Raw genomic sequence first — 16155 nt, 5'->3', positions numbered from 1 at the left:
GTCGTACGCACGGAACATACTGTACGTCTCTAAATAACGGTACGCACTACACCATGCACAATACAAGTCCTACGAGAACAGATTGACGGAACGAGAGACAGGGCAGATGCACCATGCACCGCCATCACCCAGATTATATGTATTACATCGGGGGTGGGCTACCCCAGCATATCGCGCAGGTAAGCCCAAAGAGACAGAGGGAGAGACTATACATACGTGACGACCTCCGACACAGACAAGCAAAAGGAGGGGGTGAAAAAGGAGCAAACAACCAACCGCTTCCAGAAACCACATGCAAACAAAACACAGGGAGAGCAAAGCAAGAGCAAATCCAGAGAATCGGGAACCCCAAAACCCAAACCGAGGGAGGAAAAAGAAAAAAAAAAAAGATATCCAACGAATCGAAGACCCATGGCAGACGCCTAAAGAAAGACACCAACACGCATGCTCTGGGAATCAAAGTGGCCAAGACAGAGAGATAGTATATAGAAGTCCCACACAAAGCACAGGAAGGGAAATATAATGCCAAAGAATTGTTTCCAAGAAGAAGGGAAGGAAAATGACAGGTAGAAGGACGTGACGCTTCACGGTAATGGTACAGTCCTAGAAATCGTTCGGCGTTTGGTTGTTGAAGGTGTACGCCTTGGGTTTCTGGGACAATTGTTGCGCGACGAATCGATGCGCCTCTTGCTGCTCCGGGAATTCATGGATGTAGAACTCCGTATTCTTGGGGTCCCCCGGAACGGACAGGTCGCCCTCGCTGGTTGGGTACACTAACGAGGGAGATTCCGAAACGGGGACGCCCTCGACGGACCGATCATATGCCATCGACGAGACATCCTGCCCAGGAATGGGACACCGGCTCTGGAAAGAAGCCTCGGGAGACGGTATCGACGTGGCGTCGGTCCAGCTCCGCCCCGTCAGGGGTCCCGAGTCACATTGCACGTAATCGGGGAAGGACGTGTAGTGGGCGGGGGCGGACATGGGCGGGGCGACGTTGTTGTACGAGTAAGACGACATCATGTCTACGCCGAGAGGCGTCGCCGGCGGAGACGCAATGTTGATCTGCATGGGTTGCGTGGTCGGGAATAAGCCGCTCGTTGGCTGAGCCGACAAGCAGTAGCCCCCGTCACTGGGGGTGTTCGGAAGGAGGTGGTGCAGATCTTCCGGTGTCAGGGGGGTTGGGGGAGCCAAGGCGCCCGTCGTGACGGCAGGTTGTAACATGGACATCTCCGCCTTGGAGTTGAGGGCCCCGGCTTCGGCGAAGCTGGACAGGTTCAGGGGCGAACGCTGAGCGGCCGACGCCTTGCGGACCCCGGCATACCGGGAGTTCAGGCATTGAGTGGACTTGGACTGTCTTACGCCGTGGCTCGCGTTGTAGTTGGGCAGTCTGGTCGTGGGGGACATGGACGACGATCCGGTCAGCATAGATGAAGATCTGGAGGTGCCAATGGCCGCCGGCCGTGGGCGCTTTCGGCGGGCCGCCAGATCGAGCTCCTTGCCGGCTTCCTTCCACGCTGGTCGCTCCGGTCCCGTCGACAGGTGAGACAGACCGGTCGACCCGGTTGTGTGGATGCCGATGCCCTCGAGCGTGTTGGCGAGCTCCTCCGACGAGCCCCGCTTGGGCAGGGAGATCTCCGATTGCATGGGATATTGCACCGCAGAGAAGGAGTTGTCCGCTGGCTGCACCTGGCCGGCCCATTCTTCGCTCTGCGAGGTGGGGAACTGCATGTTCCGCAGGACATCGTTGTGTGTTGGGTGGGATTGTGAGCTGCGCAGATTTGATCTGTCAGTGGCTGTCGATTGCAGGGATGATAGTCGGAAGTCATACCCCAAGGATTCTGCAGGGCTCTGCGACGGAGCCCACTGCTTGGAGGCATCCCACTCGGGATAGGAGGGGTGGAGGGCGGCGGTGTGGGCGGATTGGGGGTCGGCATAGTGGTGAGTCGGAGCATGGGGTTCGGGAAAGGACGTGCCGGGGGAGATGGAATCCTCCGGTTCGGGATTCCCAGCTGGACGATGCTCATTGTCAGGGCTATTGCGGTCGCGAGCTGCCGCCGCCTCATTCAACGCTCGTTGTAGCGAAGCTAAGGTGGCTTCCCGAGCGGACTCACTGCGTGTTTTCTTGTGCTTGGATCGACTAGAGGACGAGGCCGCGGTCTTTGACTGATCAGCGGCCGGGGCTGTGGTGGAAGAGGACGAGGGCTTGGGAGTGGGCTTGTCGGAGTCTTCTGCGGAGGATTTCCCGTCCGAATGGGAGTCGGCGCCGGCATCGTTCTCCGACTTCCCACGGGCCGCTTCCTCAGCCTCCGCCTTGGCCTTCTGCATGCGCTCGAACTCCTCCTGGCGCTTCTGCTGCTTGGCTTTGGCGCGTCGGTTCTGGAACCAGTTCTGGGGGGGTTGTTAGCCTGGGTGTCTTTAGGAGGGCGGGGAAGAGGCTACTGACGGCGACGCGAGGTAAACTGAGATTGGTCTGAGCGGCCAATTGACGCTTGACGTTGCTACTGGGCTTCGGATGAGCCTGGAATTGGGCTTCCAGGGTTTCGACTTGCTCTTTGGTTAACCGCGGACGGGATAGGTTCTCTGCGTATTCCTCGTAGTCCATGATGGGGTAGAAGTCGACCATGTCGTAGGGGGGATGTTGGTAGAGATAGGCGCCGTCCATGGGGCCCATCATGGCGGGATGAGGCATGGTGGGATCGAAGGCCATGGGTTGATCCATGGGGATGCCGGGATGGGCGACATATGGGTAGGGCTGGTGAAGGTAGTTCATGGTGAGGATGATGGATGTTGCACAGGAGGCAACAAGTCGGACGAGGAGGGTGGATTAGAGCATGGACGAGGGGTGGTATAGATCGAGGATGCGGGAGGAATTGGAATGCGGAATGTGGGAGTAGAGAGAAGAGGAGAGAAGAGAGGAAGATGGGAGGGAGAGTGGATAGTGGGAGGTACTTGAGAAGTAGTAAGAGAGAAGAAGAAGAAGAAGTACTAGAGAGGGACGAGATGGATGCGATGGGAAGATAATAAATGGATCGGATCAATCAGAAGAAAAGGGAAAATAAAAAAGAAATTCAAGGAGGGAATTTATTTTAAAAAGGGAAAAAGAAAATAATAAAATATTCCAGGAAAATAAAACGAGAGTGCAAGAGAGGGAAAGAGCGAGAGAGAGAGAGAGGAAAAGAGAGACAGAGGAAGAGGAAAGAGTGATGGACTAAAGAGGAAAAAGGAGAGATGGAGAAGGAGAAGAAGGTGAGGTGTGGAAGTGGAAGGCGCGACTGTCAGGGCTGCCTGATGAGGGGACGTCCCCCTCCCTGATTGGCCGATCTCCGTTCGGCCTGTATTGTACCGCTGGTAATCCGGGGATCGGGGTCTATCAGGTCTCTTCTCTCCATGATTTTCTCTCTACTGCGTATGTCTGAATCTCCCGGTGACTACAGTATCAAACCCAAGGATCAGGACATAAGATACTACCAACCATCTATCTAGGTACTGGATCTAGGAGGTGTACCTACGGACGTATCTCACGACAAGACGTACGCCGTACCTGATACCATACAAGACAATACCAGGTACCAGGGCCAGGTGGGTCTAAGGGGGTGGCGGCCGGGGAGCTTTTCCATAAACCTAGGAAAATAAAATCATCGTCTTCATGTCATCAAGATGAACGTCGATCCAATGTCTTGCCTCGACCGCTGTGGCGGTGACCGTCAACGTCAATACGAGAGCGGTATCAATGCATCCACCTGCATTGCTTTTTCTAATCTCGGCCTAATCATCATGCACACAGTACCTACCATCAGTTATCCTACTAAATCTTAGGTACCTACTGGGATGTTATCGGGTACTCGTAGGTCGACTCCTACTCCTACGCAGTCCTCCCAAGTCCGGAGTACATACCTGCTGCGTACACCTACACCTACCTCATCATGACTCGCTACTCAGAGCTTCGTCAGTTCCTGCATTAGCTTATCGACCAGTGGAGATCGCGGGATCACGGGATCCGGTCGGGCTCTGTCCATGGATTCGCCGTACATATTCCCTCCTGGGTTTAGCGGCCTCGGACCGCTCCCAAGGTCCTTGATTACATACGCAGTCCCTCTTCTCGTCCAACTTCCAACTTCTTCTTCCTTTTCATCGTACCGCTAGCGTCAGATCCCAACGCAATTCTATCTCCTCATGCCTCGTCGATCATCCTCATCCAACTACAAATTTGAGTCTGCCAATCGTTCCCAATCCGCTTGCACGTCCCTCTTCCATATCTTCCTCAGAAAGGAGATTCAGCCAAGACCCACTAAATTCAATAGTCGACCGATCTTGTCGATCCGCCTCAGGGATCGCGCCCTCTTGCAGGGCAGCCTCAGACATCCATTACCATTACTTACATTTCATCCCTCCATCCGAAGGATTAACCGGAACCTTGATCGTCCCCCTCCTCCATTCGTCAATTCCCGACGGCCTGGTTCTGTCACGGCCTCCCCCCTCCATCACCACACTAATCCCTCATGATGTGCGCGTTAATCCACCTCAAGTCACGAGGGTGACGCAGCCTGCACCCAGTCCATCCCCTTCCCATGCACTTGGGAACTTCCCCCCGTCCCGCCTTGATGTGAGGGGGAGGGGTCCAGCTCCCTCCCCGACAATTCCGACAAATCCCAGGTCCAAGAGGTCCGGTCGTCGGTGTTCTCGTATGCATCCTTCATTTTTCTTCACTTTCCCGCAGAGGAGAGTCCACCCGCGACCGTCCCCGTCGCGGTACGGTACACTTTGGCTCTTGACAGTTCAACGCTCTCCCGACGACCAAAAGTCAAATTCTTGCAGTCACGCAAGATGGATCCGCCATCATGGAACGAACGATCACCACTGACCAAGATCCGCGGATTTTCTGCCCATCATTCGCAGCACCCACTCGCCATGCCTGCGGCCTCCGGAGCACACGGAAAATCCACCCCCGGAGTCTCAATACCGTCCAACTCGTAGCCCGTAATCGCGCCGTCCAAGGGGGGAAGGACTTTGGGTCGGTGGAACCTGAAGAAAGGGGGCCAAATGATCCCCATCTATCCCTCCACAGGCCACGCTACTCGGTGGATGACAGCATGCCCATCGGCCGTCTGGAACGATTCGTTACAAGGCGATACTTGGGGTGCCGTACTCCGTCACGAACCCATCCGTACCAGGACCAGTTCTTCAGCCTACGATGGGACTCGTGATGAGGATAGTCACATCTTCATCACCTTTGCAGATGCGCCTGGATGGCGGAGGTTCGTCCAACCCAAGTGCCGAATCCCATTGAGTGGGTTCACGTGTACCGCCTGTATGCAGGTTCCGACAAAGGGCTTGACGGCCCCAACAGCCTGTCCTACGCCGTACCCCCGTAGACAAGCACCGTCGACTGACTGAAAATGAGAAAGTCTTGTCCTCCTCGGACGCCCAGACCAATCAGCCCCCGCAGATCACCCAGGTGATGCGCAATGCCTTCCAGGACGGAGTCCTTCGGGATTTTTCCTTCCAAGCTTTTGGAGAGAAAAAGAAAAGGAGGATCTGACTTGCCCTGTCTTGGAATGACGGCTGATGACCCTTGGGCCGATCCACTGACTGCCGCACGGATCGCTCCCCAAGAATTGTTATTGATTGGACCTGTTACAGGCCGTTGTTCGCCGATGGAGGGGCCCTCCTCCCATCTCAAATATTAGCACCCTGCAAAAAAAAAAAATCTCGGCCGAAGATCCCGGACGTCGTCGAGGGGACGGATAAGAGAGGCCTCGAGAAAGCCTGTCGGCGCCATGACGGCTCCCCAAACGTTCCCCCGAAGTAAATCCAAGCCTCAAGACCCATCATCACCCTGTCTGAGTATAAGGTAGACTTGGCACTGTCGACGCCTCTATAAGATTCATCGACAACGTCCGGGTCATCATCATCCCATGCCTTTGGGTCGGGAGTGAGATAGGGATTATCGCAGTTACACCACGGACCCGAGATCCTGTCAATCACCTCATGTCCCTCCTTGGCATTGTGCATCTTTAGACTGGCCTATCTCGGTGGAGATCTTACCGTACCATTACACCGTACGAGCTGAAAATCCTTCCGTAGGATACATCGAGCCAAGAACCCAGTTAAGGCCGAGTGGCGGTGCGCACTCAACTTCCTCTGCTCTTCAGCCACATCCCCCTGGAGGATGAGCCAAGGAATTAGCAATTTGTCATTCAGCAAACAATAGTCCGTTGCAGCTGAGCAAATGAGATGGTGCCCTCCATGACAATCCCTTCACCACCGCCACAGCGGTTAGTTGACGTTTTTTTTTCCTTGTTTACCTTTGACCGACAGCGGTTTGGGCTGTCTCTGTGTAACTGTGCCCGGACGCTCAGGGCCGCTGCGGAAACTTTCCTGCAAAAGAAACCCTCGGGGCCCAGGCGTATGTGACTTCCGTTTGGTTGATGTGCGTTTGTATCAGAGGTCACATCCAGGGCGGCTCGATATCAGCCCAATTGTGTTTCTTCCGTTCCTTAGGGTTCGTCAGAAAGGTTGCAGTTGATTCCTTCCCGCGTGAGGTCTACAGGATGTAACAACAGCCCGGGATCAAAAAAAAAAAAGAAAAGAAAAAGTCCCTCAAGCCTGGAAGATCTTGCATTCGTCCTTGATTGTCAATCCGTTCTCCCGAGGTCACTCGCAAGATGCCAAAAGGACAACGGGACAGGCAGCCGCTCTCCTCTCCCTTGCATATGGAACCAAAGTCAGATCGGTGTCGTCATGGAAGCTTGCCCCTCCGAGGTTTCCGTGATTCGTTGCAGGAGAAGCTCAGGATGATCCGGTTCTGTCTGCCTGCATGAACCTCGGCGTGGACTTGATACGTCGTCTTCCAGAACCCGATCATCTCCTTCCAGCAACGAGGCGATTGCCATGGGCGGATGAACATGAAACAGCTTGCCACAGAAACTTCGCTACCCTCCGCCAGACGGTTCTGCAGCGGCAGCTCAGCTCGTGTAGTTTAAATGGGTGTTGTGGCAAACCGCAGCGGATTTTACGCTGAAGGCGAGACATACTTCCTTCGCGCTTCAGCTTCGCCATCTCCTCTGCACTACGTATGCGTCTTTCAGGCGATTTTAAAACATCAAATTACGCTACTTTTTCACGCTCCGTCGAGCGCAGTGCTCCGTGATGCATTACATGTACTGTACACTCAACTCATGCAATAATTCGGGCTTTGCCATGACTCGATCTCCTTGTTTACGCCCTTCTCCCGGCGCAATTCCAGGACAGACAGGCCAACAGACAGACAGATAGACTCGAGAAGTCGGTGAGGGCTCTCCCCGTCGACATCAATAGAACGGACCCGGTAGCGAACCGGTTCACCCACATATGCCTGCTGATACTTCAACTCTAAACAGTGGGCTTCATGCTGCTTTCATGTTATACAGGCGCCGCTGCGTCCCTCAAACCAGTCGTCCGGCGAGACTGATCATACAGGGCGAGGAAGCGGTGATGCTCTGCAGCAACGCCCATGCAGGCCTTGCTTTGCCGGTCGACCTGCCATGGAGCTAGTTACTTTGAACTCCTCCATTCCAGACAATCGCTTTGTCTCCACTGTTTTCTGCGCACTATATCGTACATCATTACATGCAGCTTCACCGCCGACTCCAGGCGAGCTTGGAGCTCGGAGCTTGGATCATGGAGCTCGGTTGATCGACGTCCATCGGTCTGCGTTGAGCCCACATCTGCCCAGCTATCCTGGGGCCATGAGGATCTGCCCGGACCGAAACAGGGAATAGGGACGCGACGGGAGCGGCCCTGGACTCAATTGCGTCGGTATCCCGTTCGATGGCTCAACCTCATCCGGGACAGAAGACAGGAGCCTGTATCAGACTGAGACCTTTCCCGAGCACTCCCATCTAGATCAACGTTGCGGTGAGGAGACGACGGTGGATCCCGGGGAAGACTGGTTCAATCCGTCTGATGATCCGATCTCGTAGGTAATCTCTCCTTGATCCCGTCGTCCCGGTTAACGGTAGGCCTCCGCTGGGACAGACTATGTAACCGTCGCCACTAGTGCGCCGTTCTCGCGGTCGTCTGGATGGGAGCTGGCCCAGACGAAGACCATGCAAGGCACTTCCGTACAAGTTCTAGATGTTGATATATCATATTTGTGGCGTGCGGTCGACCATGCTGGTGTTTGTTTTCAGGTTCTGATCCGCCTGGAGAGTCGGTGTAGAATGTTCAGTATGGGTTGAGGCAGCCTACCGAACCGAGTCTACTACGCCATCGGTATACATCCGCCGAGGCAGAATCCAGCCGTAAGAGTATGTTCAGAGGACCGTAGATATACAACCAACGTGAGTATGTACAATGCGACGTCTATTCAAGCCACACAACTCCCAGCAGGACGAGCCCGCACATCCCGCCGAGAATCGGGCCAGCTCAACTCAACTCAGCTCACTGAAACGCATTCCGAATCTCCAGCTGCAGCCGACCCCCCTCGACCCCCCTAACCGAGACACTCCGCAGGTCCTCGACGATGTAGTCGGCGCCCGCCTCCCGCAACTGCGCCAGCGAGTGCGTCGTTGTCAGCGCAACCACCGTGAATCCGGCGGCCTTGCCCGCGCGGATCCCACTGGGCGCGTCCTCTAGCACGACGACGCTCGCGGCCGGGCCCAGGCCCAGCCGCTCGCGCCCAAGCAGGTAGCACTGCGGGTTGGGCTTGCCGGCGTCGACGTCCTCGGCGACGACCAGCATCTTCGGGTGCGTCAGGTTCAGCACGCCCAGCCAGCCGTCCACCAACGCCCGCGTCCCGGACGTCACCACCCCCCACGTCGCGCCCGCCTCGTCCAGCGACGAGAGCAGGTACCGTGCCCCGCGGATCTCCACGGCGTCGGACCCGAAGTCTTTCGGGATGCGGCCTTCCACGTAGCTGACGTCTGGGGTGTGTGTTAGCGGGCCTTGCACGAACGTCCCGGGAATGGTATTTTTTGGGGCGGGGGGGCAAAGAGAACGTAACGTACAGTCCCAGTTGGCTTTGGAAGGGTCGTAGAGCGCCATGGTGTCGATGCTTCGGCGGCCGTGCGAGGTGGCCAGGATGACGTTGGGGTCGACTCCGAGCTCTGCGCCGACTCTATGCGGTGTTAGACTGGTGGTTGCGGCCGTGGTGATGATGGTGGTGGTGGGGGAGACACTCACTTGTGCCAGTGCTTCACGATGGCTGGAATGGGACGGTCAGCGGGGTCGTAAGAATCGCATGGACGTCGCAATGGGCTTACCGTCTGTCGAGTCGACGATGGTTCCGTCGAAATCAGAGAGGAGGCCGTCGAAAGTGAGGACCTGCGGCGGGGCCGAGAAGGAGCCTTGCGGTTTGGCCATTGCAGAGCGCACGGGAGAGGAATGGGAAAACAAGTGCAAATGCAACAATCGCTAGGTCTATAGAAACAGAACGCCGTGCGAATCTCAGGAAAAGAGGGGAATTGGTGGTGGTGGAAGTCAGTCGTCGTGGTGGTTGATGATGATGGCAAAAGAAGAAAATCCGTCGGAGATCGGCGGTTCGTTAGTCCGGTTATCTTAGCGCCGCTGAAAATTGTTCCGCTTGTTGCTCGACTTTCTCCCCCGTCTTGTCTGTCCTGTCCACCTTGACCTTTGTCTCCCGGCAGAATCAGTCTCGAAATCTGTCAATCATGGTCAAGTTAGGTTCGTCGGTTGTCCGTGCTTCCTTCTTGCTGCGTCTAACCCCTCGCTTCCAGGCAAGAATTCCAAGCGGACGCCCGTCCGCCTGCGGCATAAGATTGAAAAGGCCTCTGCGGCGAAACAGCGCAAGCAGAGAAAGCTCGCGAAGAAGGTGCGTCGTTGAGTTGGGTCTGTTCTCCCGGTGATTCGTTGCTGACCCCCCGCAGAACCCCGAGTGGCGCTCCAAGATCAAGAAGGACCCCGGCATCCCCAACTTGTTCCCCCACAAGGAGAAGATCCTGCAGGAGATCGAGGAGAAGAGACGGTTGAAGGCGGAGGAGCAGACGCGGATTCGCGAGGAAGCCCGCGCCCGACGCGCCGCCGAGAAGGCCCAGCAGGCCGGGCAGTCGGCCGACCCCAACGCGCCCCAGGTGCAGGATGCGCTCGACAGCGACGACATGCTAGACGACGAGATGGACGAGGACGCCGGGGATGCGTCGAATCCGATGGCTGCGCTGCTGGCGTCTGCGCGGGCGCGCGCCGCTGAGTATGATGACGACGAGGACGAGGACGAGGACGACGATGATGATGACGAGATGGACGAGGACGACGCAGACATGGACGGGATGGACGAGGACCACGAAGCCGGCGGGGCCGCGCTGGACGGATCGGCCGCGCCGCAGCTGGTGGCGCAGTCGTTCTCAAAGGAGAGCTCGCGGCGGCAGTTCGACAAGGTGTTCAAGCAGGTGGTGGATGCGGCCGACGTGGTCCTATACGTGCTGGATGCGCGCGACCCGGAGGGCACGCGGTCCAAGGAGGTGGAGCGCGAGGTGGTGGCGGCCGCGGCGGGCCAGAAGCGGCTGATCCTGATCCTGAACAAGATCGATCTCGTGCCGCCGCCGGTGCTCAAGGGCTGGCTGGTGCATCTGCGGCGGTACTTCCCCACGCTGCCGCTGAAGGCGACCAACGGCGGCGGCAACGCGCACACCTTCGACCACAAGCAGCTGAGCGTCAAGGGCACGTCGGAGACGCTGTTCCGGGCGCTCAAGACCTTCGCGCACAACAAGCAGATGAAGCGCGCCATCTCCGTGGGCGTGATCGGCTACCCCAACGTCGGCAAGTCGTCCGTCATCAACGCGCTCACCGCGCGGCTCAACAAGGGCTCCAGCAACGCCTGTCCGACCGGCGCCGAGGCCGGCGTCACCACCAGCCTGCGGGAGGTGAAGCTGGACAGCAAGCTGAAGCTGATCGACTCGCCGGGGATCGTCTTCCCCAATGCGGAGAAGAGCGGCAAGAAGGGTAAGAAGAAGCAGGAGGAGCAGGCCCGGCTGGTGCTGTTGAACGCCATCCCCCCGAAACAGATCGAGGACCCGATCCCGGCCGTGACCCTCCTGGTCAAGCGGCTGTCCGCGTCCGAGGGTCTGCTGTCGAAGCTGCTGCAGCTGTACAACATCCCGCCGCTGTTCCCCGGCGGGGGCAGTGATCAGACCACGGACTTCCTGATCCATGTGGCCCGGAAACGCGGCCGTCTGGGCAAGGGCGGCGTGCCGAATTTGGAGGCCGCCGCGATGACCGTCATCAACGACTGGAGAGACGGACGCATCCAGGGATGGGTGAATGCCCCTGTGCTTCCGGTGGTGACCACGACCGAGGGGGGTGCAGCTCCCGCCGACGGATCAGGTGTGGACACGAAACAGGTCGTCACCGAGTGGGCGCAGGAGTTTAAGATCGAAGGGCTGTGGGGAGATGGAGCGGACGACGAGGAGATGGCCGAATAAATGGATGATTGTTTTCCTGCTATGAATATAGGATACCAAAGGCGTTGCCTGGCTTTTCAAAAATGGTAGAATGATTAGATGTGAATAATTGCATGGAGTATTATGAAGTAGTGGTTCGAATTGTTATTCTTCTATAGAAAAAGGTCCTGGGCTTAGTATATCTATAGATAGCTGCTACCTGATGTTATACTCCTGGCGATATATATCGATCGATAGAGCCATGTCCCACACAAGGATGCCTTCCCAGCGTACAAGATAGATCAAAGTCCAGCCATGATAATCCATATTCCAACCCAGCAGCAATAAATAAAATCAAGCCACCATCTCCCAGAAGCGAAGCCAAGTGCAAGACACAAGACATACCGACTATCGCCACGCGCACCCGCATCCGCCGCGTCGCGTAATTTCCACCTCATCATCTTTTTTCTCCCTCGACTCCAAACACCACTCTACATTCTCCCTCCTACAACGTCCCATAACGACTGACGACATTAATCTCCCAAACAATCTCCGTCCATTGTATCCTTTCATCTTACTTCCACCGATCGACCGCCCCCAACCAGAGCAATACATCTGTCTCCGAACCCACCACCACCACCACCACATCGCAGCATCGAAGCGATGCCCCGAAAATCCACCTCCAGCACACAGGGCGACCCCGACGAGACGCCGTCGCCGCAAGTCCAAGTGCAGGTGCCCGCCCCGGCGCACCCGCAAGCGCAGAATCCCAACGTCCAAGCCACGGAGCAACAGCTCAAGGCGCGCGCAGAGGCCGGCGTGAGCATTGAGGTACACATCCCTCCCTCTCTCCTTTCCCCGCATCGGGTGGCCGTCGACTATCCATCCCATCGGACACTGCTAATTCTCGAAGGACTACCTCCTCCCGCGCTCGGTGACCCTCCGGCTCGCGAAATCGGTCCTCCCGCCCAACACCTCCATCCAGAAGGACGCCGTGCTTGCCATCCAGAAGGCGGCGACGGTGTTTGTCTCGTATTTATCGTCGCAGTATGCCGCCTCTTTCTCCTCTCACTTACCTCCCCCTCCCCTCTGCAAGGGTCAATGGAAAACTAACAGGTGCAATGCAGCGCCAACGAGGCGACGCTGAAACGAACGGTAGCGCCGTCGGATGTGCTCGGCGCGATCTCGGAGCTGGAGTTTGATGCCTTCCGGCCGCGGCTGGAGCAGGAGCTCGATGCGTTCACGGAGATGAAGGCCGGGAAGCGTCGGGCGAAGAAGGCAGAGGGCGAGGGCGCGGGCGAGGGTGATGGCGAAAGCCAGGGCCCGGGCACGGTGGCCGTGGAGGTGACGTCGAACGGAGCGGCGATGGCCGCGGACGACAGCGCGGCGAAGAGTGTTGCGCGGGGCGCGAAGAGGGTCAAGCGGGCTGGGGAGATGGATGGGGTTGCGGGACGGCCGGATGAGGCGGACGAGGGCGACGAGACGCAGGAGGAGCTGGAGCCGGAGGCGGGGGATGAGAATGAGACAGAGGTCGAGGAGGAAGAAGAGGAGGAGGACGACGAGGATGAGGCGGAGGAGGAGCACGGGGAGGAGGAGGATGTTGATCGCGTGGAGGATCTGGATCGGGATGTGCGGGCGCGACGCCCGATGGATCCAGATGCTGCTGGGGATGACACGGAGAGTGACGAGGATGAATCCGGGCCTGGGTCGCAATTGCGAGGGGATCTGGGGCTGGGATAGGCATTGCGCCGGGAGATGGGCTGTGTGACTCTATACGTTATATATGCTACACGAATGGTACATTGCTTCCATTAAGATGACGTCCATCATGTACAGGATGCTCTCCAGAGCGACTAGCCATAACCACTAAAGATGTCATTAAGTCCTCGGCGAGTCTGCATTCGCACATGTCTGAGCCTCGACCACCAACTCCCTCCGTAACGCCTGATGCAAACCGGATGGTTCGTACAAAACCCAAACAAAACGATGACGGGGGTTCCCTTCCCAAGGGGATCCGTGCAATGGCTGTCATCATTGCGCCCTTCCACGCAAACGCCGGTAATAAGTATGGTCTATCCTGGTATCATGAAGACAATTCACAAGACAAGTCGCAGGGGGCTGGTCCTGTTAGAATGCAAAGCAAGAAAGAAAGGCAAAAGAAATGGCGACAGAAAGTAAGATGATACAGAGATAGATAGACTCGGGTCCATGGAGTCACGAATCCAACAGACCACCCATGCCGTTGGGGACCGACTTGGGCGAGATGGTCTCGGATCCGCCATTCCTCTTCGTAGTCGGGGTGCTCTGGCCGAGATTAGGAAACATCGGTCCATTGATGCGCGCAGCGCCATCCGGCAGAGGATGCATTGGCTTGTGTTCGTCCTTTTCCAGCTTGGTGGCTTTGGCGTTGGCCGCCAGACTCGGGGCTTTGGCCGTCTTGAACTTGGAGTTGATGGTCGCATTCTTGGTGGACTGCCCTTTCTTGGTGTTCTTGGTGTTCTTGCGCGAAGCGTTCTTGGACGGAGCCGCCTTCTTGGGTCCGGTCGCCTTGGACGGCTTGAGCAGGTCGTTGAGACTCCGTCCCTGGCTGGCGGGATTGGCAATGATCGGGGGTGGCAGCTGCAGCTCGTCGTCGTTGCTCGACGACGGCGTAAGGGGAGCGGCCTGGGTCTTCTGTTTCTTCCTGGGCGTCTGGTTCGGCACCACGATCGACACATCCTGCTCGCTCTTGACCCGTTCGACCTCGGAAAGGCTGCATTCGTCGAACACGGTGTCGGACTGGTCATCCCACCGCTTCAGACCAGCGAGACGGGCCACCTCTTCGCAGTTCCCCCGGACCATCAGATCCCAGCAGTCCTCAAACTCCTTGCCGACCGGGGGTTCATTGTTGATCCACATGGTGACGCCGTTCCGGCGACTGCGAATCACATGGCATAGGCTCTTGACGAGGCGGCGCACGCCGGGGATCTTCAAGCTGGTGCCGACGACGATCAGGGCGTCGGGACGGGAGCGAATGTCGGCGTTCATGACGGACGTGATGGCCTCCTCGTCGGGGTTGTGCTCGTTGTAGAGGACGATGCGCGGGCGCATCTTCCCGACGCCATGACTCCGCTGGCCGGTCTCGATGCGAAATTGATTGTTCCGAGAGCACTCCGGGCACTCGGGGGCATCGGGACGGTCGAACATGGCCGAGTCAAAGTCGATGAGATGGCGACACTTCTGACAGACGACCTTGTCGAGACTCCCGTGGAGCTGGATGGTGCGCGGCCAGGGGGCCTTGACGTTCAGGGGGATCTGGGTGGCCAGCGGGGGCATGGAGGCTTCGATGCCATCGATATTCTGGGTGTAGAGGCGCGTGAGGCGACCTTCCTGGCCGAGCCGGGCCAGCATGTGGTGGAAGGCCGTGGGGGTGGTCTTGGCGGCCTCCTCGGAGAGCGACCGGACCATGTCCTGGAAGGAGGCCGTCAGGGTCTCATCCTGATAGACGGCGGCATCGAAGAGCAGTTTGCCAGAAGCTTTGAGATTATGCTTTTTCTGCAGGGACTTGAAGAGACCATCTGTGGAGCGGAAGTCGGGAACTGAGTGACACAACCAACCAGGTTAGCCCATCGAAGGGGATTAGGGGGGGAGAAGGGCTGATGCATACTGCCCGCCGAGGTGGAGATGCCGGCGCCAGCGATCACGACAATCTTGCGATGGCGGCGAAGGGTTTTCCGAAGGAGGTCGATTTGGGAGAGCTGGTCGGTCAGGGCGAGGTGGGCGCCGGCGGAGAGATCCAACTGCAGGGTCTGGCGTTCTTTGGGGGCGGCCACGCGACGTTTTTTCCTGGCGGGCGGCAATTCGGAGTCTTGAGATGGGGGCGGCGACGGATACAAGGTGGGACTGGGGGGAGGGGAAGATAGTGAACAGGCGGAGCTCAAGGGGGAGCCGATGGGAGAAATGAGGTCTCCCATGATGAGGGAGAGAGAGAGAGAGAGGAGGAAATGGAGGAGAGAGAAGAGAGGAGGAAGAAGTAGAAGAAGAGGGAGAAGGAGACGTGGAGGAAGAAAAGCCGGAGAACCCCTTTCGGATCAATGACAAAGGGAAGATGCGTGGACGGTGGCTGCAATCGGAAGAAGCATAGGGAGAAGCATAGAAAATTCGAATTGAACACGAGACTGATTCTGACCGGAGGGGTTGAAGATGGAGGAAGAGACGGAAGAAGAGACGGAAGAACAGAGCGAAGAAAAGGCCGTGGGAACTGAATGGACGGGACGGAAAAGTCGATGAGGTCAAGGCGGAAGACCGACAGTCGACAGCAGCAGACAGCAGACTGACGATGGAGGTTTGGTTCTGCTCGCTTGGGGCCGATGGGTGTTTATTTTGACCCACGGGAGAGAGGCAGTCGGGTGGAATGCCGGAGTTAAGGTAGAAGGGTATAGAGGGAGAGGGGATCTTGGGTTTGATAATGATTGGCAGTCGAAGTATTCAGGAAAAGAGAAGATGGAAGCGAGAAGAGAGAAGAGAAGAGGAGTTGATGTTGGATGTAGTGTCCTCCAACCGTTGATAGGCTCAGTGACTGCAATATCGCCTGCATCAACCTTCGAGCTGCATCCACTCAACAGCTCGGTTCATGTACCTTAGCTTTGTCTGGTGTTTTGATTTTTGCTTCCTCGTTCCTCCGAGAATGGATCTTCTCGTACGGAGTATCCCCCATCCTATTGTCCATACAGCGTACAATCTACCTAGGGACATCTCCGGTGTCGCCGATTTCAACCACACATTCCACCCCTCCTCG

General features: G+C 57.2%; 6 protein-coding genes across 6 annotated transcripts; 3 read left to right on the top strand and 3 right to left on the bottom strand.

Moving 5' to 3' along the window:
- Nucleotides 1-542: 542 nt before the first annotated feature.
- Nucleotides 543-2928, bottom strand: BDV59DRAFT_19427 (homeobox domain-containing protein). Its single transcript, XM_073692366.1, has 3 exons — nt 2447-2928; nt 1832-2391; nt 543-1771 (listed from the first exon to the last, which is right to left on the bottom strand). Exons 1-3 carry the CDS (start codon nt 2771-2773, stop codon nt 604-606), a joined length of 2055 nt encoding a protein of 684 aa, XP_073548731.1. The 5' UTR covers nt 2774-2928; the 3' UTR covers nt 543-603.
- Nucleotides 2929-4954: 2026 nt separating this feature from the next.
- Nucleotides 4955-5538, top strand: BDV59DRAFT_19413 (uncharacterized protein). The gene has a single exon (XM_073692340.1). It carries the CDS (start codon nt 5044-5046, stop codon nt 5395-5397), a length of 354 nt encoding a protein of 117 aa, XP_073548730.1. The 5' UTR covers nt 4955-5043; the 3' UTR covers nt 5398-5538.
- A 2886-nt stretch (nt 5539-8424) lies between these two features.
- On the bottom strand, nt 8425-9345 carry BDV59DRAFT_201283 (HAD family hydrolase; the record flags this gene model as incomplete). Its single annotated transcript, XM_073693762.1, has 4 exons — nt 8425-8906; nt 8991-9100; nt 9166-9187; nt 9246-9345. The coding sequence occupies 4 exons, from the start codon at nt 9343-9345 to the stop codon at nt 8425-8427; spliced, it is 714 nt and encodes a 237-aa protein (XP_073548729.1).
- Nucleotides 9346-9543: 198 nt separating this feature from the next.
- Nucleotides 9544-11533, top strand: BDV59DRAFT_19393 (putative GTP binding protein). Its single transcript, XM_073692316.1, has 3 exons — nt 9544-9666; nt 9720-9814; nt 9870-11533. The coding sequence occupies exons 1-3, from the start codon at nt 9654-9656 to the stop codon at nt 11418-11420; spliced, it is 1659 nt and encodes a 552-aa protein (XP_073548728.1). The 5' UTR covers nt 9544-9653; the 3' UTR covers nt 11421-11533.
- A 400-nt stretch (nt 11534-11933) lies between these two features.
- On the top strand, nt 11934-13159 carry cbfA (putative CBF/NF-Y family transcription factor). Its single transcript, XM_073692293.1, has 3 exons — nt 11934-12209; nt 12292-12425; nt 12506-13159. Exons 1-3 carry the CDS (start codon nt 12042-12044, stop codon nt 13116-13118), a joined length of 915 nt encoding a protein of 304 aa, XP_073548727.1. The 5' UTR covers nt 11934-12041; the 3' UTR covers nt 13119-13159.
- A 417-nt stretch (nt 13160-13576) lies between these two features.
- On the bottom strand, nt 13577-15660 carry BDV59DRAFT_19377 (putative SIR2 family histone deacetylase (Hst4)). The gene is made up of 2 exons (XM_073692283.1): nt 15025-15660; nt 13577-14956 (listed from the first exon to the last, which is right to left on the bottom strand). Exons 1-2 carry the CDS (start codon nt 15329-15331, stop codon nt 13593-13595), a joined length of 1671 nt encoding a protein of 556 aa, XP_073548726.1. The 5' UTR covers nt 15332-15660; the 3' UTR covers nt 13577-13592.
- Between the last annotated feature and the right edge of the window lie 495 nt (nt 15661-16155).

This window comes from Aspergillus ambiguus, assembly GCF_047715705.1.
Source record: "Aspergillus ambiguus strain CBS 117.58 unplaced genomic scaffold BDV59scaffold_12, whole genome shotgun sequence".
Classification (NCBI taxonomy): domain Eukaryota; kingdom Fungi; phylum Ascomycota; class Eurotiomycetes; order Eurotiales; family Aspergillaceae; genus Aspergillus; species Aspergillus ambiguus.
Note: the sequence above shows the minus strand (reverse complement) of the source record. Positions and strands in the feature narration are given on the sequence as shown.

Bases quoted from the DNA above. Each gene is read 5' to 3' on its own strand.
- BDV59DRAFT_19427 (XM_073692366.1), bottom strand. From the start codon at position 2,773: ATGAACTACCTTCACCAGCCCTACCCATATGTCGCCCATCCCGGCATC. The intron at 2,392-2,446 runs GTCAGTAGCCTC...CAACCCCCCCAG, and splicing joins TCAGTTTACCTCGCGTCGCC to AACTGGTTCCAGAACCGACG. The intron at 1,772-1,831 runs GTATGACTTCCG...AAATCTGCGCAG, and splicing joins AGCCCTGCAGAATCCTTGGG to CTCACAATCCCACCCAACAC.
- BDV59DRAFT_19413 (XM_073692340.1), top strand. From the start codon at position 5,044: ATGATCCCCATCTATCCCTCCACAGGCCACGCTACTCGGTGGATGACA.
- BDV59DRAFT_19393 (XM_073692316.1), top strand. The intron at 9,815-9,869 runs GTGCGTCGTTGA...GACCCCCCGCAG, and splicing joins AGAGAAAGCTCGCGAAGAAG to AACCCCGAGTGGCGCTCCAA.
- cbfA (XM_073692293.1), top strand. From the start codon at position 12,042: ATGCCCCGAAAATCCACCTCCAGCACACAGGGCGACCCCGACGAGACG. The intron at 12,210-12,291 runs GTACACATCCCT...TAATTCTCGAAG, and splicing joins AGGCCGGCGTGAGCATTGAG to GACTACCTCCTCCCGCGCTC. The intron at 12,426-12,505 runs GTATGCCGCCTC...GGTGCAATGCAG, and splicing joins GTCTCGTATTTATCGTCGCA to CGCCAACGAGGCGACGCTGA.
- BDV59DRAFT_19377 (XM_073692283.1), bottom strand. From the start codon at position 15,331: ATGGGAGACCTCATTTCTCCCATCGGCTCCCCCTTGAGCTCCGCCTGT. The intron at 14,957-15,024 runs GTATGCATCAGC...TGTGTCACTCAG, and splicing joins CATCTCCACCTCGGCGGGCA to TTCCCGACTTCCGCTCCACA.